General features: G+C 49.7%; 2 protein-coding genes across 4 annotated transcripts in view; one reads left to right on the top strand and one right to left on the bottom strand.

Annotated features, from left to right (window-relative positions):
- Nucleotides 1-25,622, top strand: part of LOC122380548 (AP-2 complex subunit mu) — a 27,990-nt gene continuing 2,368 nt past the window's right edge. Inside the window, exons 1-8 of one of the 3 annotated variants that reach the window (XM_043363789.1) lie at nt 1-87; nt 419-492; nt 19,679-19,877; nt 21,550-21,708; nt 22,164-22,334; nt 24,332-24,434; nt 24,897-25,010; nt 25,324-25,553. In XM_043363789.1, coding sequence (XP_043219724.1) covers nt 19,752-19,877; nt 21,550-21,708; nt 22,164-22,334; nt 24,332-24,434; nt 24,897-25,010; nt 25,324-25,553 — 903 coding nt within the window. In that variant the 5' untranslated portion in view covers nt 1-87; nt 419-492; nt 19,679-19,751. Of the gene's footprint in view, nt 107-147; nt 172-418; nt 493-19,678; nt 19,878-21,549; nt 21,709-22,163; nt 22,335-24,331; nt 24,435-24,896; nt 25,011-25,323; nt 25,554-25,622 lie in introns of those variants that run through there. The other 2 variants (XM_043363790.1, XM_043363791.1) reach the window with 2 other exon arrangements.
- LOC122380546 (sodium-dependent phosphate transporter 2-like) lies at nt 13,002-15,347 on the bottom strand. The gene has a single exon (XM_043363785.1). The coding sequence runs from the start codon at nt 15,103-15,105 to the stop codon at nt 13,546-13,548; it is 1,560 nt and encodes a 519-aa protein (XP_043219720.1). The 5' UTR covers nt 15,106-15,347; the 3' UTR covers nt 13,002-13,545.

Raw genomic sequence — 25,622 nt, forward strand, 5'->3', positions numbered from 1 at the left:
ACGTGACATTTAACACAACCTAGATAAGGGGCGGATTCTTTCTGCCAATTTAGACACTTCTGGCGCAGGAAAAATTTCAGCGAGTTGGTGAGGGTTCATCACGCCGGTTAAATAGCTATTTTCATTGCAAAAAAAAAAAATCATTATTCATTGAAAGATCGTAAAAAACAGGCACGCTTTCAATAGGAAGAAAATGGAATTATACCCGCTTCTGCCGTGACCCGCTATAATGACTGCAAGACTATAACGCTGGAATGTGTCTGAAGTGTCTGAACCTCAATCTTGCTCATCCCATCCTGGAGCAAGTTTTGAAATTTTGCCCTCTTAGTCAAAGAATCATCAATCAATCGATTAATGAATGGATCAAAATCTTTGAAAATTGTGAGTCATGATGTTAACCTGAGACCTACATTTTCAGGTACTTTTGATATTAGATGTATCCAGATCAAAGGAACTCAAGCTACTGCGACTAGAAACTGAAGCCAAGTTGAAGTAAGTACGGAAAGGATAGTTTTTCCTTGGCTTTTCCCTCCTTTGGTTGAGTTGACAACTTAACCCAGATAGTGCACTCGCTTTTAAGCTCAGTGTACTTACTATTTGACTGCTTGAAGTGGAAGATCTGTGGTATTTGAGCCCTGCCATCAGCTGTGCATATTTTAAGTCCATCCCATTGGCTCTGCTCATCTCTCTCTCCCTCCCTACATCATACCTGTACTGCTGGCACCTCGCAAAATGGAGTGGGCGCCCCCCACATGGATGCTCCGGATGCGGGTGACAACTGCGCACTGGTCACCTGCCTGGGTGATGCGTTTCATGTTGTAACAGTGCAAACTTATTTTAGTCAATTTTAACTTCAAATTTAGTCAATTTTAAGTAAATCAATGTGGGAGGATAAGGGAACCACAATGTTTAATTATTTCATACATTGTCAAAGTATGTAGTTTGTAGTCAGTCAAAGTATGTAGTCAGTAGTCAAACTTCTCGATTCAGTCGCCCAGGTTGCTCTTGGAATACTTGTTGATGACCAACTGAAGTTCCATGAACACAGCAGAACAGTGACGAGGAAAGCCGGCGGCGTAGCCCACAACCTCCTGAAAGGCACAGTATGTAGAGAACCTGAATTTATGATGTAGCTCTCATACCTACTCAATTGGCTTGACTCTGAAGTTTCGCTTTGTGCGGGTTCGCCGAAACTAGCTGTTTTGAAAATGTGGACTCCGATCACGAAAGGTTCGACGACGAAATTGGAGAGCGTTGCTGAAGAAGCCCTGAGAGTGCAACCTGACTGACATAAGCTAAATGAAAAAGCAAATTGTCTCAACTATCACGCTTCAGGGGAGTAAGGCCTTGTCCGTATCGGCGTTTTCACTATGCCGGGACGAGTCTAGCCGAGTCTAGGCAGACCCACTCCCAGCTATTTGATCTCTGATTGAGCTAGAGCTTCGCGGAAAAAACGAACGTGTTTCTCGTGACGAGAGGAAGCCGGTGGTACCAACTATTGAGACTCCTTAGCATCGGTTGACCTTCCGACCGGTCAATGACCCAAATGCTACAGAAAATGGCGACTTGCTAGAACTTCTTGAAATGATATTTTTGGCGCACGCTGGGGTCCTGATTTTGAATATCAGATGCGTTTTGTTCACTAATGATCTTTTTATGCATTATGTAAGGTCGGTTCAGGTCGACCCATGCTTTCGCCGATTATTCTTAGAAGGTATTTATCGCCTGAAAGTTCGGCCAAGTGCTACTCTGGCTCAAAAGGTAATTCCTGAATGCTCAGATGTGTAAAACAAATCGAAATTACCTTCAAAAATACTTGAAAGAGTTATGCAATTAGAAAGTCAATCATGGTCATCAAATTTCAAATGCCTTCTCCTGACATATAAGTGACATTTACGCTCTTCATACGCCATTAAATTATCATCATTTTTTGTTGGACTTATCGACTTGTTTACAATCACAAAGTTGGAAACGCGCAAATAAGGGACGCTGACATACGGCGAATCGCTTTTCTGCTATGGCTTGGTCTTGAGAAATATGTCACAGGTAAAAGGTCATTGGGGTCAAAGCCATTCACTTAATGCTTGGGTGTGAAATTGAGTACAACAAAGATACTGAAAGTCTCGTCCCTGTCCGCTTTTTTATATGTAGGATTTTTTATGAAAACTGATATTTTTTCCTCCTATGCCTAAGTGCGAGGATTAAAACGTCATTTTTTTACCCAAAAATAAATAAGTTAACCAGATGTAACACCAGTCTTGGAACTGAAAGGAAACCGCATATGCCTGGCAAGCTATCTCCAAGCATTCTGAACAGTCCAGCAGTCTTCCACCTCATCCGATATGCGCGCAGCCAAGCCGTCTATTGAACGGTGTCTACTGTCTGTCAAGCAGTAGACGAGGATCTGATTATGTCAATGGTCAAATGTGATTTTCTGGAGATATTGTCGTTGATGCCCCGAAGAGCGATTTCGGTTTGAGCGCTGGCGAATCTCAGATCATTCGGTGAGCTTTAGTTACTTAGTTAAATTGTATAATGTAAATTATATTTAGGCTAAGTCAATAATATTTGGGTTCGGGCTGAAAATCGATACAAGATCATTAAACATCGTTTTTTCCGTCCCTCTGAATGACATCCGCTAAGTGGCTCATTTATCGGCTTAGAGTATTCCAACGTCATAAGTCTGTAAGTCTTGCACCTCTCACAGTATTTCCGTGGCATAATCGGCCATAAACAATATTCATTGCGGACGACACTTTCTCGGTGTTCGACCGTTTTTCCTCATTCCTAAACCATCTATGAATTTACATTTAACCCCATAAGAGGCTAGGTTTATTGTTAAGGGATGTGGTTGCAAATTTGTGCTAAATTAGTCCTAATAAGTACTAAGTATTGACATTTTGTTGTGAATTACGTACATTTTTTTTTTCTTCTTTCACTGTTTGGTTGCGGTTTACAGTTTTCGGTATAGGGGAAGTTGGGGGAACGCCGAATACTTTTTTTTCTGACGCCCGTAGCACGCAAGGTAGACAACATAAGCTATTCTTGTTGGCGTCATTCGAGAGGCCAGTCTTTTGCCTTTCAAACATACCAGGCGCATTTGATGAATTCGCATACCGTTAAGCGCACAAACTAAAAATATCAAAGAAGTGACTTTTTCGGCGTTGCCCCGGACTGTGGGGAAAGCCGAAAATGGGAGAAATGATCTACGGGGAATGCCGACATTGATGTTTTGCCACTTTATCTCAAACTTTATCCAGAATTTATCAAAGCTGACACGCGTTTTAAGAGCTTGAGGACGCTTGGTGCACACTGGAAGTTATAATTGTGTGATATAATAAGAAAATGCCAGGTAAATAATTCCTTATAGGTAACAGGCCGTTGTGTCGGTTGAAAGTGTAATTTGTGTGACTGAAAATTCGCGTTGCTATTCTACAGCAGTAAAGTCCACGTAGCGTGCTTTAACGTGCGTAATTGCACGTTTTCGGCATTACCCCAGCCAGCCATACTTTCATTTGCAGGCCCATAACTTTTCAACGTGCCGTATAAATTTCAAATAGGCAGCACACTTATGCAAAGACATGCTGAAGATTACTTGACCGAATTGGCCAGACAAACGGTAGCATAATGAGTAAGAAATGCAGCTTCAAAGGCGCATGTAGTACAAGGAACGCGTACCTTGAAAACGCTCTTGGCGCCCTCACAGCCGAAGTATTCCGAATGACGACTCGTAACAAACATGCGATAATTGTAGTCACTTAAGCCTCAGAGCATCACTGAAAGGTGGCATCCATGTCTTACGGTTTTCGAAATATCTCGAATTTCGGCTTTGCCCCAACTCCGGCATTGCCCCAACTTCCCCTATTGCTCGCGTCGATTTTCTAATTGCCTTTGGTTAGAAAATTTAGAAGTTGGAGTATGATGATTCTCCTCCTAAAGATGTCGATGAAAAATGTCCAGTTGGGTATTCCGAATGCACGTCCTTACTTGTGATTAGTGTTACACATTTTCTAGCAGTTAATATTTAAACGGATATTTCTTTTTGTTATTTTTGTTCAGTTTGCTTCTCGGCACTTTTTTGGATAAGCGACGACATGATGCAAGAGCGGGTTGGTGCCCGGCAGCTTCACTGGTTTTTGCTCGCTCTCCGGAGATCCGGAATGTGATTGTGTACAAAATGTTGTTCCTCCCAAACCTGTTTCTGGCCCGTCAGTCAGCCGAACTGATGTATCGACACCCTTCACACATAGCGACGCTCTTCTTTCTGCGTGTATCTGATGGGCGCTGTCGTTCTTCTAATGAAGGTCCCGTGGCCTGCTTCTACCGGTTGCGTCAGTATGCGCAACTGACACGCTCTATCGCGCGTGCGAGGTGATTCCCTTTTGGTGGGGTCATGTGGGTCGGCGTGGCTGATGTCATTCCCTATGAGACTGATGTAATACTTGTACCTCGTTTGGCTGATGTAATAGTGGTTGATTTAGTTTTTGAATATTTTGCTGGCTCCGAGTGCTGCCACACCTAGCGGTCCATGACTTCCCTATCATGGCAATGGATTATTTATGCTGCCGTTGGTGAAGATTTTTCTCCAATTTGAGATAGGTGCCGGTATCACAAAATGATTTTCTCACGCCCCAGGGATAAATACTCGGAGATAGGAGGAAGCTGGTAGATATTATTTACGAATAAATCAACCGTACCGGGAATAGACCTTTATTGGTATTTGGTACATGGTCATAAGTTTAGGACAGGGTAACGAATAAAAATACAAGCGTTACCTATAAATAGCGGTAAACGTATAACCCCAGCTCATTATTTCCTTGAAGCCATGGCTAACCGTGTCGCTACCCCTTTCCTCAAGCCGTTTTAGTCTTAACCCGCGCCCCGCTGGGGGGGGGGGGGCAGAATCTGCCCCCTCCCGTTTTTCGCCAATAACTTCTAAACGCGTTACGCCAGCGACGTCAAACTTTCAGTACGTTATCATACATCAATTTGACACGTTCCCTGAAAATTTGAGCGAAATCCATCGGAATTTTTTTGAGAAATCGACGTTTTAGTGACGTCATGTTCGCCATTTTCGCCTAAAAATCGGCAACATTTCAAACGCCGCTAACATCTTCATTTTTAAAGGAATCAAGACGTAACAAAAAAGGTTATACGTGATTCTACTTTGTCTATCAAATGGGTATCTCGGTTTTTTTGAAAATTTTGGATTTTGGCCCAAATTTTTTAAAAAACTGACTTGGGAAAATAATTATGAAATCCAAAATTTTGAGTGTATCGAAAAAAACGGGAATATATGTCAGAGAAGTGGTCTATGTGCACCTACATACTAATTTTTAGAAGAATCGGTTCAAAAATGTGGGAGTTATTCAAAATTTTATGACGTCACGACACAAAAAAATGAAAAATGATTTTTTGGAACTTCTAGACCTCGTACGGAAACAAAAATAGCACCATTCGATTCGCCGTAAAAAACTGTATCAGATAGACACCTTTTTAGGCCTTAACAACCAACTTCAAAATTTGACCTTACTTGACCTGACCTTGACCTGACCTCGATCTGAAATTCATCCAGAGGTGGTCCATATCACTTATTGAGTGTGCCTATTGAATTATATGAGTAAAATGACCCATAAAACACATAGACCCGGGAACAGGGGGGGGGGCAGCGGGGGCGCTTGCCCCCCCAACTTGAGAGCCGAGGGGGCGGCGCCCCCTCAACATTGAGGCAGCGTGAAAGGATCTTTCTTCCCTTTTCCGGACTTCTTTCCTTCTTGTTTCCTTTATACATCTAAACATCAACACACGGCATTTTCCTAGTCATCTGAATGGTTTCTGCTGATACAGTATCGATTTCACAACATCTGATATTGTCATCCCGCTTTGGTTTGGGCCTGGCCTTGGCCATGAGTTTGGCAGGCCAGATTTTATACTGGACCATTTTGAGTCAATTGTATAACGTACAACGGTGGTAAAATCGTTGCTATAGGTATAACACAGTTTACCCGCGCCGGGTGTGAGGGAGGGGTGTGGGGCAATGAGTGCACTGACGTGGCGCCCTCGGAAGGCCGGTATGGGATTAAAGCTCAGCGACACTAAGGGCTTGTGCGGTGCCTTCGGTTATCGGTAGCACCCTCAGAATCACCGACGTACAGGGCCCTCAGAGCCGCCGGTAAGGGGCCTTTAGAGGCACTGGTGTGGGGCCGCCATGCAAGTGCCGGTTCGGGCGCTCAGAGGTGCTAGAGTGATTCTCTCAGAGGCGCCGGTGAGCAGGGATGCGGAGCCGTGGAAATTTCAGACGGCTCCGACTCCGGCTCCGGCTCCGGAGAAAAAATCGGCTCCAGCTCCGGCTCCAGCTCCGGGTGAAATGTCATGGCGGCTCCGGCTCCGGCTCCGGCTCCGAGTAAAATGATCCGGCTCCGGCGGCTCCGACTCCGGCTTCTACTCAGTACATCCCCTAATACGGGTGGAAGAAAAAAGACGATGGCCGATTGGTACACGTTGCTTCTGTATTTGTATAACAAGGCTGTTTTGAATACCACATTGTTTTACGCCTTGTACTGTCAAACCGAACTAGGTAAATAATTATTTCCTCTTAACCCGCGCCCTGCTGGGGGGGGGGGGTTTGAACACCCCCCTTGTGGTTTTTTGCGAATATCTCAAAAACGGCGGCGCTCCTCAAAAACGGCGGCGCGGAGCGCCGCCGTTTTTGTGTTACACCTTATAATACATCAATTCTACACAAGTTGTGAAAATTTCAGACCAAGGTCATTCAAGGGCAGGTCACCAGGTCACTTGAAGTGACCTCACCTCATAAAGAGTTTCAATGTCTGTCATAGCTACACCGAGTGACCGATCGCTTTGAAACTTTCAGCGATTGATAAGGGCAACAGTATCTATCAAATGTATATCTCAGAATTTTTATATCGGTGACCTAAGGTCAGGTCAATTTTGCGACCTCCCCATTATAAGTCAATGGGAGAAAATTGAAATGCGCCTCTTTTGGACGAAAGACATTATAAACACTCCCAAACACTGAATTACAAGCGGTTTAGACACACTGAACATGAAAATGGTGTCCGTGACCCCTATTTATGCCCCTGAGGTCATCTCAGGTCACGAATGGTGCCTAACAGTTTTTCGCAAATAACTTTTGATAGAGGCATGCTAGAGCGGTGAAAACGCCTTAGATGTGCTCAGCTCGACGATACGGATCGACTGATATGCAACATGACCCTTTCCGGTCAAGTCATGACCTTGACCTGAGGTCAAATTTTCAAGTTGACCTTTCAAGGTCAAGTTATAGTGCATTCGATGCGTCTTGACGAGAGGAACACGATGCCGGTAAAAGTAAGCTCGTACAAGGCTTGGGTCAAAAGTTATTGCAGAAAAACTGTTTCCGAAAAAATCGGCTATTTTTGCAGTTTTTGCCCCCTGCAGGCAAAACCGTTGACGTTAGGTCAAATCTGAGAGAATTACTCAGAAAGGGCGTTAATAGGGCTATCGAATGCGCTTTTCCGCGGCGCTGTAGCTTTATTGGTTCCCGAGTTATGCGTTGGCTTCCTGGAAATTGTCGACATTCGACCTGAAAATCGGCGAAATTTTGCCTTCAATGACCTCTGGTGACCTGACCTTTGACCTGACCAAAAAAGTGACCGAAGTGATTTCGTCATTATTTTTGGCGCTCTTTCGAACGCCGCCTTCCGCGTATCGCTACGTGGCCCAGGAGCCGAGTTAGAAGGGGGGGTGTTCAAACACCCCCCAGCAGGGCGTGGAAATCCAGGACCCCCAGCCGGGCGCAGGTTAAGAAAAGGAGCCGGAGTCGCCCCCTTTTTTGACGGCTCCGGCTCCGGCTCCGGCTCCGGGCTATATTGTTTCACGGCTCCGGCTCCGGCTCCGGCTCCGGGCAAAATATGCCGGCTCCGGCGGCTCCGGCTCCGGCTCCGGCTCCGGCTCCGCATCCCTGCCGGTGAGGGTCCTTACAGGCGTTGCTGTGGGCCCTCATAGACGCTGCACTGGTGTGGAGCCGCTACAGACGGGTGTGGGGCTTTAGAGCTGCTGTCGCGAACCCTTTACAAGCCGGCAGGCAGGCAACACTCAGTGACCGGCAAGGGGCCCTTAGGCCGGCAGAAGTCTTGTGTGGTCCTTAGAGACCGGCATGGTACTGTTAGACACCGGTGGGGCCCTCAGGGCTCAGAGTCACCGGTGTCGGGCCCTTAAAAGTCACCAGCGGGTGGCCTTTAGATGCGCAGGTGTTCTGTTGGGTCCTCAGAGCCGCCGATATAGGGCTTTAATAGGCACTGGTATAGGCACTCAGAGTTGGGGGTGTGAAACGCTCAGAGACACCGGTGTGGTCTGGGCCCTCATAGGCGCCGATGTTGTCGGCGCTATGAGTCGACATATGTTGTCGATAGTTGCCGTTATGGGCCCTCAGAAAAATAAGTGTGTGACCATCACAGGCGGGAAATGCCCCTAGAACTGGCCCCTCATAGGCCGGTAAGAACTCACAGAGGCCAGTAACGGGCCTTTGGAGACCACCGAGGGGCCCTCGGTGCAATCTGCAAGATTCCCTCAGAAGCCGGCGTGGGGCCGTTATGGAGATCTTAGTGTGGTTGTTTAGGGCCCATGAGGTGCTCTAACTAGACCTATCTGGCCCTTCTGAGTCGAAATATGGCCATCGTTAACCCGCGCCCCGTAGGGGGGGGGGCCGAAACGGCCCCCCCCTGTCCTTTTCGGTCGATATCTCCTAAACGGCTGGAGATATCGCCACCAAACTTTCAGGACCCCTCCGGGCATCAATTTTACACATTGTGACCAAAAATTTTTCCAGAGGCTGTGATAGGTTGGCCACAAATGACGTCAGAGTGACGTCATGTTCTGTCATTTTCGACCGAAAAAAGACCTTCGCGAGAAGACCTGTCAGGCCTACAGCTTTGAAGATACAGAAAAATGATCAAGACATAAAAGGTGTAGAATTGACAGGGCTACAAAACTGCTATCTCGGATTTTTGAAATTTTTGAGTTTTGATCCCCAAAAATCAAAAAAGCATTTTTTTGGATATATTAGCCAAAAAATCCAAAAAGTTTTTTGAGTTTCGAAAAAACCGGAATATATGTGATAGTACCTACCGTCTTCTATCTACATACCAAATTTCAGATCGATACCTCGTTTTTTGGCCAAGTTATAGCGAAAAAACTGTTCAAAAATGATGACGTCAAATTTTCAAACTCAATTTTTGGCAATTCTAGAACTCGTAGAGCAAAACAAAGACCACCATTAGACTCCCCGTGACGAGCTGCATCGAATGGATACCCATTTTATGCAAAAATATCAACTTTGAAATTTGACCTAATTTGACCTGACCTTGACCTGACCTTCACCAAAACGTGACCTAGGCTGGCCCCAAAGGCTGCCTAACCCACATAATCGCATTTGTCATGTAAAATGGACCATAAAACATGTATCACACGACACATTCATATTGTGACCCCGGTGACCTGACCTCGCTGTGACCTGACCTGGTATCAGTGACCTCAGATAGTAAAGTATGTGTTTGACGAACAATATACCATCGATGGTTTTCAATAAATTACCAATTTACTCGATTTCACAGCACATTTCTTGAATTGCCTGTGAACGGTGAAAATCTGACCTTTGACCTAACCTGTGACGTCATCGGTTTGACCTAGGTCAATGAAATTTGGTCATAAGGTAGTTCCCGGGTAGGGCTATCAAACGCCGTTTGAATTTTGAAAATCGGCCGGTAACTTTCCGAGATCTTAGGGGGGGGGCCGAAACGGCCCCCCCCCCTACGGGTGGTAGGGTCCGCCGGTAGCCCTACGGGGCGCGGGTTAACCCTCAGCGGTTAAATGGCGCCGCAGGGCCTCTCGGACCCGAGGGTCCCTTTGAATCCGATGGGTGAGGGGGGTACGTGTCCCCTTAGACCCCTAACTACGCCACTGCTTCATATGCATCATGTCAGGTATTTTAGGCTCGCCCCCCCCCCCCCCCCAACTTGAAAATCGTTCCCGGGCCCCTGATAAAACATGTGTCGCACATGCCCTTTTCTATGTTTTGTTTTTGATGACCTGACCTGACCTGACCTTGACCTTGACCTTTGAATGACATTGTATGCAACGAATATTGTCTTGGTAGTCTAAGAACACGTTTTGGGCAATCAGTCTCAGTCCATTCTTCGGCAACTACGGTGCAAGGCCGATACTGTAGAAACTTGCATTTTGTACCCTTGACCTGACCTTGACCTGACCTCTGACCTACTTAAGCAAAAAAATGGGCTCTTAAGATCCGCCTTGTTGAGAGCTTTCGATTGCCGTTTTCCCCGTCTTTCTACGACCATCGGTTCGGAAGTTAGACAGGGGGGGCAGAATCTGCCCCCCCCCCCCCAGCAGGGCGCGTATGGCTGAATAGCCCAGCGGGGCGCGGGTTAAGCCGATGTGAAATGAAGCAAACTCCTCAACTTTAAAACGCCGCCTGCTATACATATTTCGCAATGAATATTTTTTACGAGAGGCGTTAAAAGGAATCATTTGACTATCAACATATGCATGTAAGAGAAAATTCAAAAGCATGAAGGAGTCAGGTCACCTATTGAGAGGGTGCAAATCGATTTTTATCGGAAGGAGTGAGTCTTCCCAAAGTATATATGCAAGGTTGCATCTGTCTGCACATGCGAACGTGCGCATTCTGCGGCGTCGGCACACCTTTGTTTTTTACAACTGGCGGCAATGTTTGTACTTTGAATGTTTGAATGAATAAACGACAGCACTGGCGAATCCGCCTCTGGGGGGGGGGGGGGGGGGGCATTGGGAAAAGTTTTTTAACTACACAGCAGTGCGTACTGCGTAAGGAATCGAAATCCGAGAAGCTTTGAAATTGGAAGAAACTTGTAGGGGTATGCCCCTTCGCCCAGTGCCCAAGACCGCCTTTCCGGATCCGCCAGTGTACGACGGCAGACGAATGCACGTCATATTTGAGGCATGGGTGCATACTGCATAATGACTCCGCTGCTGATACCCCTTAAACCCCGACACACCACAACAAATTATTTTGGGCGTCCAATTTCATGGATTGCCGTGCTTCAACGAAAGGCTCCGTTGATATCCTCTTCCAGAGAAGATACATAGACCATCTTTTGGTGATCGATTAGCCCCCAACCACTGAAGTTCTTGACTTGTCGAAATGGTCATGTTTGTTGATGCTTGAATGGGAAATATAAAACTGGAGTTGACAACAAATCATGCCCCTAAATAAGCCCCTTTCTTTCCATTGATTTCGCTTTGATTTCGCTGGCCGGTGGCTTGCATCATGCTCGGTTATTTTTAGCTTGTGTGACAAGTTTTTCTGTCCCTTCGTTGATTGGAAGCGGGGTTACAAAGGCGATTCTAAGGTGACACCAAAGACAAGTGACCAACCGATTCCCCGGCTGACCCTTTATGTCGGGCTAATTAAATTTTGTGTTGACTGTTCTGTTTTTCCCTCTGTCAAACGGAAATAATGGCGCGCATGAGATTACATAGATCATCCCTTCCGTCAAGTCATGTGGAAGAATTGGGAACCACACTTCATGTGCCGGCGTTCTCTGATGCTGTTTTCTGGTGGACGTATCGGTCGTTCATGGTATTCGGTGTCGTACTAGTCTTAACTAGGTATTTATTTCGTTGGCATCAAGACGTTATTTACTTCAGCTGACAGATGTGACGCTGGCAGACGAGCTGTTGAACAGTTGACATGTGTCGATTGGCTGGCGCAGTAAGATCTCTATGCCTGATATTCTAAGTTCTAACCGACTACAAGTGGCAGTTCACATAATAGAGATTATATATATATATATATATATATATATATATATATATATATATATATATATATATATATATATATATATATATATATATATATATATATATATATATATATATATTAGATCTATATAGTTCACGTGACGGTTGCGATACCACTATGGACTGGACAGTCACAGACCCAGATTATCAGCCTTCAGTCATTTTCCGGGTAATTCTCTCAGCCATTATAGTTAGTAGGCACTGGATGTTCCGGTTGTATGGGACATTGTAACGCCATCTCGCATGGTGACGAGACGTTTGTCCCTGAGACTACGGCTAGGCTTTGGCAAACAATATGGAAGGCTCTGACCACTGATCAAAAGAAAGAACCGTAGCGTGGTCAAGTCTCTTATTTTTGGTAGAGCTAGGTATCATGTCTCGGATTTTTTTTTCCGAACCCGTTTTTCGCTTTTCTCGTTTTTGTTTTCGTTCGCTTGTAAGTATTTCACGAGCCTCTGCCACACAGAGTGCTTGATACCAAATTGCGCTTGATCGCAAAATGCGCCCACAGCCGGTCCCATAGCTCAGTCGGTAGAGCGTTGGACTCTGCGTGGTGAGAGCAAGCGTTTCCGGTCACAACAGTCCGGGTTCGAAGCGCGACAGGCGCTTGACGTTTATGGGCCTCCTGACATACAGGTTTGGTTGCGGTTGGTGGCAGGCCGTAGCCAGGCGAAGTCGGTGAGGGGAGGGGACCGGCTGTGCGCGGCTATGTGCGCACGTTAAACTTTGGACTCTAAATTCTGCCATAGTATCAGAATATCGCGATCGGAGGGTAGAGGGCAGGGCCAACGCAAGAAGTTTCGCTTAGCGGGGGCTCTGTCCTTATGAATCCTCCCAATCAAAATGTTCGGACTAAATTTATAGAAAAAAAATGTCTGCGAGAATGTGTTTTTATATGCCCATAGAACTATAAACCGACTTTATTTTAACAGAACGCTGATTTTACACGAACGAAGCGGTATTGAAACAAAGTACCAGGAAAGGCGTTAATTTCATCTCAAAGGATGAAATTTCTCGCAGCGTATAGCTTTTTCATGCCCATTTTCACGTCTTGCGTTTGAGTAATGATTTGCTTACCAGCTTGTCTAGTTTTTTTTTTTTTTTTTTTGCATACCTTTGGAAGTGAAGGGAAGACTTAATAGAAAATTTGATTTTTATTTAACAAGCATTATTTCACGCAATTACCCGTGTACTATGAACAATAAACAATACAACATTTTACAAGCATTGCATCACGCACAATAACAGTTACATCTCATAACATTGAATACATGATCAACACTGCAAACGCGATGGAGCAAATTATTTCAACATTTTTAAAATGCTGCTGCTCTGAGGCCCAAGTGTAGGTGCTCGATGGATGTATGGTGATTGCGCCAGGCATTACAAAGTGGGTGATCAGGTCACGCGGCGCTGGGCGGCTGTGTCCTCGGCCGGTGCCCCCAGCCGCCGCCGTGCGGTCGGCCGACCTCGGGTGTACCGCCGGCGGTGTCTCTGGCACCGGCCGGCCGTGAGCTGAGACGCCGGCCGGCCCGGCCCGTCGCGTCTCCCTCTGACGGCGATGTGGAGCCGACACAGCGGGCTGAACTGCTCAGGAAGGTCCCGATGAGCCGTAACTGGCCCGGTGTGTTCCGCCGCTCGGAGAGGTTTCTCAGTTGGACGGTCCGTCGGTCGGCGGGTCCGCTAGAGGGCGACGGCGGTGAGGAAGGCCATGACGGCGGCGCTGGCGGCGGCCGAGACGGGCACGGTGACCAGCCAGGCGGTGGCGATGCCGCCGAACAGGCGCCAGCTGACGCCACCGCCGCCGGAGCGCGCCCAGCCCACGGTGACCACACTGCCCACCTTGCAGTGGGTGGTGGACACCGGCAGCCCGATCTTGGAGGCGAGCAGCACGGTGCTGGCGGCGCCCAGCTCGATGGTGAAGCCGGTGGCGGGCGTCAGACGCGTCAGGTCCTCTCCGATGGTGCGCATGACGCGCCTGCCGAGCGCCCACAGGCCGACCGTGATGCCCAGGCCGCCGTAGGCCAGCACGTAGATGGGCGTCTCGGACTCCTGCGCCACAGAGCCCTCGGTGTAGATGAGCCAGACGGCCACCAGCGGGCCGACCGCGTTGCTGACGTCGTTGCCGCCGTGCGCGAAGCTGCCGAAGCAGGCGGTGAGGATCTGCAGCGGCGAAAAGAGCTGCGCCTCCCCGGCCACGTCCTCCAGCGGCTCGGCCGGCTTGGTGGGCTCGCCGCTGGCCAGACTGACTTGCGAGTTGGCGGTGACCGAGTCGGTGTCTGTCGAATGTTTGTCGTCGGACGGCGCGGCGTCCTCGGTGGATTTGACCTCGGTGGCGGTAGCGACAGCCGCGGTGGTGGTGCCGTAGTCGACGCTCCTGCCGGCGCGCTCGATCGTGAAGACGGGGTTGATCTTGCCGTCGTCCGAGTTGACTGACCCGCGGCCGAGCTCGACGCTGGCGATGGTGGCGGCTCCGACGGCAGGGGTGGTGGTGGTGGTGGTGTCGCTCTGTTTGGTGCGGATGCGCGGCACCAGCCACAGCTGGACGGCGGCAGCTGTCAGCAGGCCGGCGCCAAACGCCGTCACCAGCGCGCCCCACAGCGGGATCCGGTCGAAGCGCAGCAGCGGAGAGCCGTCGTGCACGATGCTGAACACGTTGATGAAGACTGTGACGGCGAACAGGATGGGCAGCAGGAGGAGGCCGTTGCGCAGCGGCCGCTCGGCGCGGATTACCACCTTGCGCAGCAGGACGAACAGCACCACCGAGATGGTGCCGGAGAGGATTGGCGAGATGAACCACGAGGCGATGATCTTGACCAGCTCCATCCAGTGGACGCCGTCGACGCCGCGCGCCACCAGCGCGTACCCGATGGTCGCGCCGACCACCGTGTGCGTGCCCGAGATGGGCATGGCCAGTGCTGTGGCGATCAGGTTCCAGAGCGCCGAGCCGACCAGCGCTGACAGCGAGCCCAACATGAGCTCCTTCTCGTCGTTAGCGAACAGGTCCGTGTCCACGATACCCTTTCGTATGGTCTCGGAGACGCTGTAGCCGAGCAGTATGGATCCGGCCACCTCGAAGATGGAGGCCAGGATGCAGGCCTGGCGCAGCGTGAGCACCCGTGAGCCCACAGACGTGCCGAAACTGTTAGCGACGTCGTTGGCGCCCACGCCGAACGCGAGGACGAAGGCAACGATGAAGGAAACGATGACGATCCAGAGCACGGTGCTCGAGTAGGGCTCCATGTTGGACCGGTTGATGGACAGACAGACGGACGAACAGACAAGCCGGACGGACGGACGGACTGACGGACTGGCCGCGCGGGCGGCGGACGGAGGACTGGTGCCGGCGCGGCGGTGTGACGGAGCTGCGGCGGACTGGGGCGGGGCTGTCTGAGCCGCCCGGTGGCTGGGACGGTCGATCGGGGTGCGCGGCGCTGCTGTGTGTGTGCCGAGCTGACAGGTGATCCGCTGTGGGGCCGCCGGCCGCCGCACCTGTTTTCTACTCGGGCCCCCGTCCGCGCGGCGCCCTCCGACCAATCAGCGTGCAGCCGCGCCGCCCCAGTCGGCCGCTGAACCAATGGCGGACCGCACACGCCTCCGTTATCAGCGGTCTAAGGGTCTTCACGGAGCTACCTCGTGGGGACCCGGCGACTTTTGTGCTTTTGCCACCTCACCGCGAACCGAAACCACATGGTATTCGCAGGGCTGTGACGCAAATAGCGATAGGACGAGACGAGGCCTTCGTAGGTCGGTTGCCAGTTCCACTAAGGCCCGGCGTCTGCCCTATCGCCTTGTCTGAAGGTCGCGTTTTCGGGCGGCCTTTGGGCACATTTATGGGATATGGATATGGGATTTTGTCGGTGGTCACATTTTGTAGTTGTTTTACAATTCTTGAAATCCTTGAGAGCTTTGATCTGCCTAGAAGCGCATATGAAGTGTGAAAGGTTGTGAAAACATCAAATTTAATTTGGTTGCAAGTTATACCTCACTTGACCCGATTATTGTTCTTTTATTTTCGTTTGGCACACTTTATCTCTACAAACTCATTTACGTGACCAGTCCACTGCGGCCCCGCCCCCGTAACCGTGCGCGCAGCGGGCGCGCCGCACAGGCTGCGTTGTGAACGTCCTGTCCCGTGTTTCCTGGGACCATTTGAACTAGCACGCCGGTGCGTCGCTTTTATTTGGTTTGCGTCTGTGCAAGTGGTCGTCGACTGATATGCCGCTTTAGCAGCTGCGCACTGCAAACAGGTGTCATTGTGTGTGCGGGTGAGCGGATGACCTAACGATCGATAACACAGTGTGCGTTTGAAATGTTGGCAATGTGTTAAATAGATATAGCTGAGCAAACGAGATTCACGTCACACCTATCTGAACTGACGACAGTGGGCAGTTTCCGACTTTTTTCTGGGAACCGTCTCTTGTCTTGCAACAGGCCACACTCAAATGGCGTCAATTAGCAGGCTCTCGTCGGTTTTCCCGTCCTTTTGCTATAAGTGAGACCGCCAGCGCTCCGTGGCTTCTGTGCCGCCGTGGTACAGCCGGGGTCACCTACCTATAATAGGTCAGTGATCCGTTTCACAGTCGTCGACTGACGGAGCGCTGCGCTGCGTCTGCTTCACTCCGGAGACGTGCCATAAACCAATCCAGACAGTGCAGTGGAATGATCACTTTGTGAAGGGATCACGTTGTAAGGGTCGATTGTGTTGTGAAATATGTGTAAAACTTGGACGACTTTCACGAATACCCTTTGTTCTGGGGACGGCGGAATGCGATTTGCAGTGAATCGTTAATTTATGGTGGTTCATAGATTCGCTACATGAAAGGGAGTAGATTATCAATTTCTCTGAACTGATTCAGCCTTCATCACATGTTTCAACTTTCCGGTTGGTTATGAATGAAAGCTTATTTGTCGCTTTTACACAGAGGTGTAATAAGCTACTCGCACACGCCAGACATGTGTATCGTGCAATGCACGGGTCTGATAAAAAGGACCTGGGATTTGGTTCCATGGATCTTGATTTGGGATCGTATGGGATGTGGGGATCAATTGTGTCGAGGAATCCAATAGGATCAAGATCTGAACTTTTGTTGAAGAGAGATTCATAGATCTAGGCTTATTTTAGAAGGAAATGTAGCTTTTGTTAGGGCCTTGGCTTTTGTCTTAGAGGATTTTGTATTGAGCACTTCGGATTTAAATTCAGAGATTCAAGTTGATCACAGTTCATTATTGATCGATTTGTGACACAAATTGGCATGGGAGCACTTGGGATCATGGTTTTACATTACAGGTTGTATATTATTAGATCCACATAAATTATACGAGATCACAGATCGCACATGTTCTTTTATCATAAGATCGAGCAGCATCATAGGTATGTATATAGAAACAGGGAGTTTGCCGGAAGTTTGCTTTAAATACACGAGGATCACGGATTTAACATTGGTGTAAGAAGAGAAATAGCGTAACACTGTTTCGTCTCCATTCTTTGGTGCTGCCAGGAATCGTAACATTAGTAGCGGCATACGTTCGTGGTGCCTCAACAAAACCATTTACACTTATCTTTTCCGAAGTTCGTGAATCGTGGGATCGTAGGAATAGGAAACAGGTTAAACATGTTAAATCTTAATCGGTGTTTCAGTTTGAACAGTGAGTGTTCAGGATGTCCCTGTCGAGCTAGCAATGTTGTGATTATCCTCAGTGTCTTTTTTCACCTTACTTACCACATCCCACCATTGACCCCGAGTCTTCCTCTGTATTGTGCGTCACTAGCACCTGATTTCACGGATATTTTTTAATCGCATTTGTTCTGTTTGCCTACCTGTGTGATTGTGTGAAGTGGATCTAATGGCGAGGGAAAAAGTGGGTAGTAAAATCATTGATGAAAAAGTCAATCTATCGTCACTAAACCCCTGAAACGTACATTGTCATTATTAGTCGGCTTACATAGATATACCTATCTGTCGGCGTGGCAACAACCCCCACATACTCTTCCTGTTAATCTCAGTCACACGTCTGTGTCATTCCCACGGAGAGCCGTCAGGGATCATACCGTGCCAGTGGGCATGGGATGGGCATGACTGGCGCAAACTTACGCGAGTGGCTCCGAGCTTGCGAAATTTTACGGCGAAGCATTTTGCGTTCCAGAAATTCAACGTCGCGACATTTTACGTTGCAGCGCTGATGCGTGCGTCTACGCGCTGCGCAGTTCTGTGATATGCATTTGTTTTCCTATATGACTAGCATAGCTGCATGCCATGATTGAAATCATTCATAGCTCGTCACCGCTTATGGTGGTCTGCTGTAAGTTTTATCGCGAATTCCGGCGTACACATGCAGTAGATGTCGGTGTTGCGGCATATGCGCCTGCTGCGCACCAGACTCCAACCATCCGTGGTATTCCACGCAAGGTCACCCTCGTTATTTTCTAACTAAGCCGGGCGATTGGGCACGACTGCGCCGAGGTCGGCAGTGCTGTTGGTATAAGCGTGAATGCTGGCGTTGTGCTGTCAACTTTCCTGCGGCTGGGCTGGCCTGCGGCTCTGGCGCTTAGCGGTCATACATAGGACCTGCTGTGGGCTGCGGTTTGAACTGGACGGGAATTGTGAATGACAGTAGCACGGCCACGGAATTTGATATGAGGCGATCTCATATCTCTCCTCTTATGATCAATTCATGGCGCCAGGCGCTGTGTTAATTTTAACAAAACACAGTGACCCACGCGTAGTTTTAATACATTCGCGGTAGCTTCGGAGGTGTGGATGTTGGCACTCATCCTGGCTAGCTTATCGTGCTACCTATTGTTGATCTGCATTGACTGCTACTTTTGTGTCGAGCTTGATGCTGCGCGGGTCTCCATTAAACTGCTAGGTATATTTATCATTGCTCCCGTCAAATGGATGTCCAAAATAATTGTCATTGTCCCAACGCAAACCAGCGAGCCGGAACTGGTGCCTGGCTGGTCTGCCAACCTCGAGTGACTATGATGAATGGTTACATTGATGTATCAATGATCATTGATTATGTATCGACTGACAGGTACCCTTAATAGCAACTTTATATTGCTAGCGCTACAAGCACGGATATTCTTTTGATTTTTTTTCGTTTTTGCTTAGTTAGCAAGCGTCTCTGCTGAGTCGGCCTTTTTTAGACATTCGGTCACCCCAGAGCTCACTCTGCTTACTGTGTGCCATGGGGCGCCGATGGAGCTGCTTAGGCTTTAGTTACCGCTACACATGTGTCTGGCAGCTGTGGCGCCGGTACACCTGTCTCTGTCTGTGACAGGATCTGCCCCCTTACCAATGCTTCCCAGTTCCCTGTGAGACAGCTGCGGAACAATTAAGTACCTACCTACAGCTACAGCTGTTACAGCTGTAGCTGTAGGTAGGTACAAAAAAAGTTTAAAAAAGTGTAGGTTAGTTTAAAAAAAGCTAGGTACCTATTGATGGATACTTTTCCGTTCACTATACCGCGATGTTAAAATGTTGTCCTCTGAGCGCGTGCCTCCCTCGATTCCGGTTTGGCCACCCCTACACTGACCTCGACAGGGACCGCCCGGTGGACTCCCAGCACCCCGAGCCGTAGCGTGACTCCAATTTTATGGCCCCAGGGTGGCTGGCGACGCTGACGTAACCCGTCCCAGCGAGTCGGGTCTGACCTGGGACACGTGGCGCTACGTTCCGTTTATTGTTTTGATACAAGACCCTCAACCCCTAGACTTCCTGGAATGGTTTCAATCTCAACACCTAACCTCAGGTGCTGTCCAATCGTTCTGACTCGAGTGTGCCTGCTCTGACCGTCTGATCTCTGCCCCCAGGTCTCGGGGAGGTCTGCTGTGACGGCCGACTGGTGCGGCGGCGCGGCGTCCCCGCACCCCCGACCCAACAGCCATGATCGGTGGTCTGTTCATCTACAACCACAAGGGCGAGGTGCTCATCTCGCGCGTCTACCGCGACGACATAGGCCGAAATGCCGTCGACGCGTTCCGCGTCAACGTCATCCACGCACGACAACAGGTGAGGCCGAGGCGGCCGAGCGGACGGGGTCAGGCCGGGTCATGTCTGGTAGGCAGGATCGTGATGGCACCAATTTGCTTCGCCATGGGTCGAGTACTGATGTCATTGGTTTCGATCCCGGTGACCTTAGTACTGTCTACATCCGGGAACGTCTTGCACTTGTCTCCTTAGAGGCGGCCATATTGTTTTGTCCAGTGACGACACAATTGCATCATTGGGTTCGAAACTGGCTGTAAACAAATCGCTTAGTGTCGCTACCTCCAATATATGGCCTTGGGCAGGATCCGGTCAAACTGCTTGGGTTGGGTCAGACAGGGATAAGATTACTGAGACTCTCATCTGCTATGTTTGGGTCAGGCAAGGTCCTGATCAGATCGAGGTCGTTTAGACAGGACTCTGTGCTGAGACCGGGTCAGTTAGGGGTCAGATGTGGTGTTCCGCTGATGTAATTAGAGAGCGCTGCCTCTGACTCAGTCGCTGAGTCCAACAGTCCGCCTGTCAGGCCGTCCGTCGGCGGTCCGCCGGACAGCCGGGTCAGCCGGCACGCCAGCAGTGTGCCCGGTCAGAGGGTCCTCCCCCCCCCCCCCCCAGGCGCGCTCGGTACCACATGAGCAGTGCCGGCGATAGGGACAGTTGGACTGCACTAGCCCGTGGCGTGGAGCTCTGGAACTCAGTTGGGTGGCGGAGAATGAGAACTGTCGGATCCCGGCCCAATTATGACACTGGGTCGGCGGTCCGCCCACGCGTCCCGCCGCACAGTATCGACGAGTAGCTAAGATGTCTGGGGGCGTACAGCTAACACTATCATGATTTACAGTGGAGCGCCCGGAATTTAGGGTGGAATAGCAGGTATATGCCCAAAGCTCACAGCGCTAGTAATGGGAACGAGATTGTGCTAGAAAGGAAATGATTGTTACATAATGTTTGACCGCTGAAATATTACAAATCGCGGACAGGCCCCGCTGCCCACTGTCTTGGTGTACTTCAATTATTATTCAGTTATCCTAAACAAATAATATACTAACTTGCTTAAATTTGAATACACAATTATTTTATTACCATTTTAATATTTCACTACCTTCTCACCCTTTTGTGAGATGACAAGGTGCATGGCAATGCTACACATTGATTACGCTTTTACAGTACTTCGCTGTTGCCATGCTGACACAGCAGTATCTAATCTCCTTCCTTATTGACACAGTTCAAATATAGGCGTCATGCGTATCCTTACGTCAGGACGTGAGCTTACCCAGAGATATCATTTTGTCCACATATTGGCACACCGGCGCGGTCCCCTGAGCTCTGCTGTCGCCGCTGCCTGCCCTCTCCGCCCGCGACTGGCGAGCGTTCAGAGGAGACTGTCCACTGTCCAGCCTGTCGGCAGGGCCTGTGGCGCCCTCTGTGGCCGCCACAACCCTTGTTCCGCGCTGCAGCTCGCGCACGCTGAGTGTTTGTTCAAAATGATAACGCACCGCTAAGTGTCATCTCCGGAAGTGCGGCTTTCCCCTAATCTGCTCTGATCTCTGATCAGCTCTGTATCTGACGCTCTTTACACACCACTATAGCCCTGTATCTATTTGTGCGTTGGAGAGGCCGTGTCCCTGCAGGTGTATCCCCTCGAGGAAGCACCTGTGGCCCCTGCTGACCCCCTGACCCCTTCTTTGACCGTCAGGTGCGCTCGCCCGTCACCAATATCGCCCGCACCTCCTTCTTCCACATCAAGCGGGCCAACATCTGGCTGGCAGCAGTCACCAAACAGAATGTCAACGCCGCCATGGTGTTTGAGTTTCTGCTCAAGATGATCGAGGTCATGCAGTCCTACTTCGGCAAGGTAGACTGTCCCGAGCTCAGGCCGTGTGGGAGCGGCGGCTGTCTATCCGGATAATTCCGGTTCACTGGGTGCGGTGGACGGAGACTGATAGTGGCAGAGCTGGTGGCCGTCGGTCGCGCTTCGCCGATGCATGTGATCACCACGTGCTGGGGCCCTGTTCAGATACACGGCTGGTCGTGGCAGCGGCTGATAGACGCGTGGTCCGCGGCTTAGCTGCGCTTATATTTGTAATGGTGGGATTATTGAGGTTCGTTTCTGCTTCACGCCTGCTTCATGTAGAATCATGCGGACCGGATGCTCTTCGTCGAAGGGCGTCGGCTCCCTGGGCCCTCTGGTTCTCGAAGGACGCGCCCTGGTACCTCAGTAAGGATATCCTTACTTGCTGGACCGTCCGTATGCCTGCGCCTCTCCCCGTGTGCCGATGCTGACCGGTTAGTTCCCGCCGCCGCCACCAGGTGTCCGAGGAGAACATCAAGAACAACTTCGTGCTCATCTACGAGCTTCTGGACGAGATCCTCGACTACGGCTACCCGCAGAACACGGACACGGGTATCCTGAAGACGTTCATCACTCAGACGGGCGTCAAGTCGGCCAGCAAGGAGGAGCAGGCCATGATCACCTCGCAGGTCAGATACTGGTTCGGAGTACTTATGAGGTTAGACAGGAACGGACTACCTTACAGGTCACCTGTGAGGCGGGCTAGGATATGGGTGTCGATTTCTGCCCAGCTGCGAGTGCCCTAGCTCACCCAATTCCACTCCGACTTGGCTCTTGGAGCTGTAACAGACGGCGCGGGTCAAAGTCACCGCTAGGGTCGCGGCGAATTTGTGGAGCTCGTGCACCCGCAACTCAGCTAAATTGACACCCATAGCTAGCATTACCTTACAGGTCGGACTGGGACAGTTTGGGACTACAATACACGCCGGACCAGGACCGGTCAGGATTGCCGACCCCGGACTGGGACGGGTCAGGACTACATTACAGGTCGGAATGGAGACGGTTAGGAGCTAAGGCCACAACATACGTCAGACTGCAGTTTTTGGACGAGATCACGTCAGCCTAGATTGAGTCATACGGGTCGAATTGCAGGCTACAGAGTCACGAGTGAGCCCGCATAGGTGAAGTGCAGTTGTTTGCCCAATGTCTCTGGCGCCTGGAAACCCCGCAAAGCGCCAACTAACGCGTAGACATCGTCAATCGACTCATGACATTGCCGAAGCACTCATTGCATGCTATGCCACGGTCACATCGTAGTTTCACTTCTCGAGCAACAGGCTATTAGCTGATGCAATTTGTGAGATAGGCCGGAGGTAACGTCGTCACAGGCTATCAGCGGCGACATGCAGACCTGCACATGATTGATGGGTGCTATCTAACGGGGTCATTTCAGAGTGTTCCATCGATTATGTAGCTGTTTTACTGGATTTAAACAAATTTATCAACTTACGATGCTCAACGGGGCTCTTTGTTCCAGAATCGAATAACTCGAAATTTCGTACATATTTTATTGGATCCATTCACGGACTGATGGTATCACCATGACTGTGTACTGTGTAGTTACCATTACCATGTAAGATAGGTTAGCAACAAATTTATAAAAGTAGAGCTTCATTTCAAGTCACACATCGGGGCAGTCTGATGTGTAGGTAGATGGTACGAGAATGAGTTCACCAAATGCGCCATCAGGTAGCTTTGGTTCAGCTCTTGCGATTGCAGTTTCTCGTAAACTTGAAAAGTATTTATCATAAGTATTTACCGTAAGTGAAGGTCATTAGGCACCCTTTCGAGTAATCAGACCGTTTACTCAAAAGATGCCTCTTCTTCCAATGGAGATGAGTTAGCTGCCGTGCTCGGTGAGGCCATACAATGACGGCCAATGATTATCATTAGTATGAGAACTTGTAGTTGAACTCGTCAGGGTGGTCCTTCCATTCATTCCCCAATATGTACATACGTGAACACATCAACATTTGGTGCCGATGGTCATCGATGCAGTAAATTTCATGGTTATAATCATGAAATTTGCTGCAGATATATCTTCAAGCGATTAAATCGGTGCCAAGGGGCTTATCGAGTCTTGTTTCAAGGCGTTTCGTGACAAAGGTGTAGTGAAAGCCTTGAGTGTATACTGTAAATACCCCATGCTCAAATAGCGTGATTCAAGAGTTAATTCGCTTACGGTATGTAATCCTTGCATGATTTGTTTGCTATTTTTAGGGTCACCCATTGTATTGCTTACAAAGTGCACAAACTTGCAGGAGTCGTAAACAATATTAACCAGTTGCTTTGAGTACACCAATCGTACACCAAATCTCTATTGACATGTCTTTGGGTACGATCTTGTGCACACATACAATGGCCTCAAGTCACTGGGTATGGATTACGATTGTAACCGATTGGATTACAAGTCAAATCCTCGACTATGTTCTTGATATCGCCTTTCGATGGCATCCTGATAGTGATAACAAGCAGAGATCAGGCGCTAGTATCGTGTTGTGTGGCATTTTCCGGTTTTGCTGTCGACCTCTGCTGGCATCACGTGATCCCACCATGTAGCTCGACCCGTCCATCACGTGGTGCTGCCACGTGACTGACCTGTGCGTTACGTGACCCTGCTCGCCAGGTGACTGGCCAGATCGGATGGCGCCGCGAGGGCATCAAGTACCGACGCAACGAGCTGTTCTTGGACGTGCTGGAGTATGTCAACCTGCTGATGTCGCCTCAGGGTGAGGACATGATGACCGGCCACCGCCGGATGCCTGAGCGGCCCAGGTCCGGCGGGTCCTCACGGAACAGGCCGGAAGGGATCATGTTTGGCTAGACCAGATCAGAAAGATTAGATTACGTGTAGACTGGATACAAAAGCTAGAAAGGCAGACTAGCTTTTGTGTCCTGACCGGTAGCGTGTCACTAATGAAGTCGCCGTTCCGTTGGCTTCATTTCCGATCACCATCACGTCAGCGGATTCATGAGAGCCAAGTTTCTGTCGTCTCATCGTCCTCTCTCCCCGCGATTCTGTGTTCCGTACTGACGTTCCCTCCGCCCTCCCGCTGATAGCTGCACCGCCGCCCCCTCCCCCCGCCCCGATCTGACGGCCTCTCCCTCTATCCTTGTTCCTGTGTGATAACTCCCCCCCCCTCCCGCCGCCCGAGATCTAACGTCTCTCCCCCGCCCGCCGTGCCCCGCAGGTCAGGTACTGTCGGCTCACGTGGCCGGAAAGGTGGTCATGAAGTCATACCTCTCAGGGATGCCCGAATGCAAGTTCGGCATCAACGATAAGATTCTCATGGAAGCCAAAAAGGGTGAGTGGACGATAGAGAAATATTTTTTAAATCATAGCAGACAGCCTAAACATGCCGGATTATCTAGTGCTTCGCTTTGAGGGAAACATGGTTACAAGTCAGCCTAAGCATGCCCGATTGTCTCATGCTTTGTTAGATGCTGGCTTTGAATCATTGTCGACTGTCACCTAACGATTATCATCCTGAACGATCATCGTTGAATGCTGAAATTTCATACTTCTGCATTGTAACCTTTCGAAGCTTCCTCTCCACATGACCCTCAGCGTAGTGTTCTCGCCTCCTGGTTCTCACGTGTGCGCTCCGTGCCGCGCAGGCGCCGGTGACGACGCTACCCGCTCGGGCCGCACCAGTATCGCCATCGACGACTGCCAGTTCCACCAGTGCGTCAAGCTGACCAAGTTCGAGACGGAGCACGCCATCAGCTTCATCCCGCCAGACGGCGAGTACGAACTGATGCGCTACCGCACCACCAAGGATATCTCGCTGCCCTTCAGGGTCATACCGCTCGTCTGTGAGGCCGGCAGGACCAAAATGGAGGTCAAGGTGGGTGACAGGGTGGTATGGTTATGGGTGGGAGGGAGACGGGAGGGGTGGTGATGCCTGCTAAGGCGA

This window comes from Amphibalanus amphitrite, unplaced genomic scaffold (assembly GCF_019059575.1).
Source record: "Amphibalanus amphitrite isolate SeventyFive unplaced genomic scaffold, NRLGWU_Aamphi_draft 000100F_arrow, whole genome shotgun sequence".
In the NCBI taxonomy this organism is placed as follows: domain Eukaryota; kingdom Metazoa; phylum Arthropoda; class Thecostraca; order Balanomorpha; family Balanidae; genus Amphibalanus; species Amphibalanus amphitrite.

Coding starts and splice junctions, on each gene's coding strand:
- LOC122380546 (XM_043363785.1), bottom strand. CDS start 15,105: ATGGAGCCCTACTCGAGCACCGTGCTCTGGATCGTCATCGTTTCCTTC.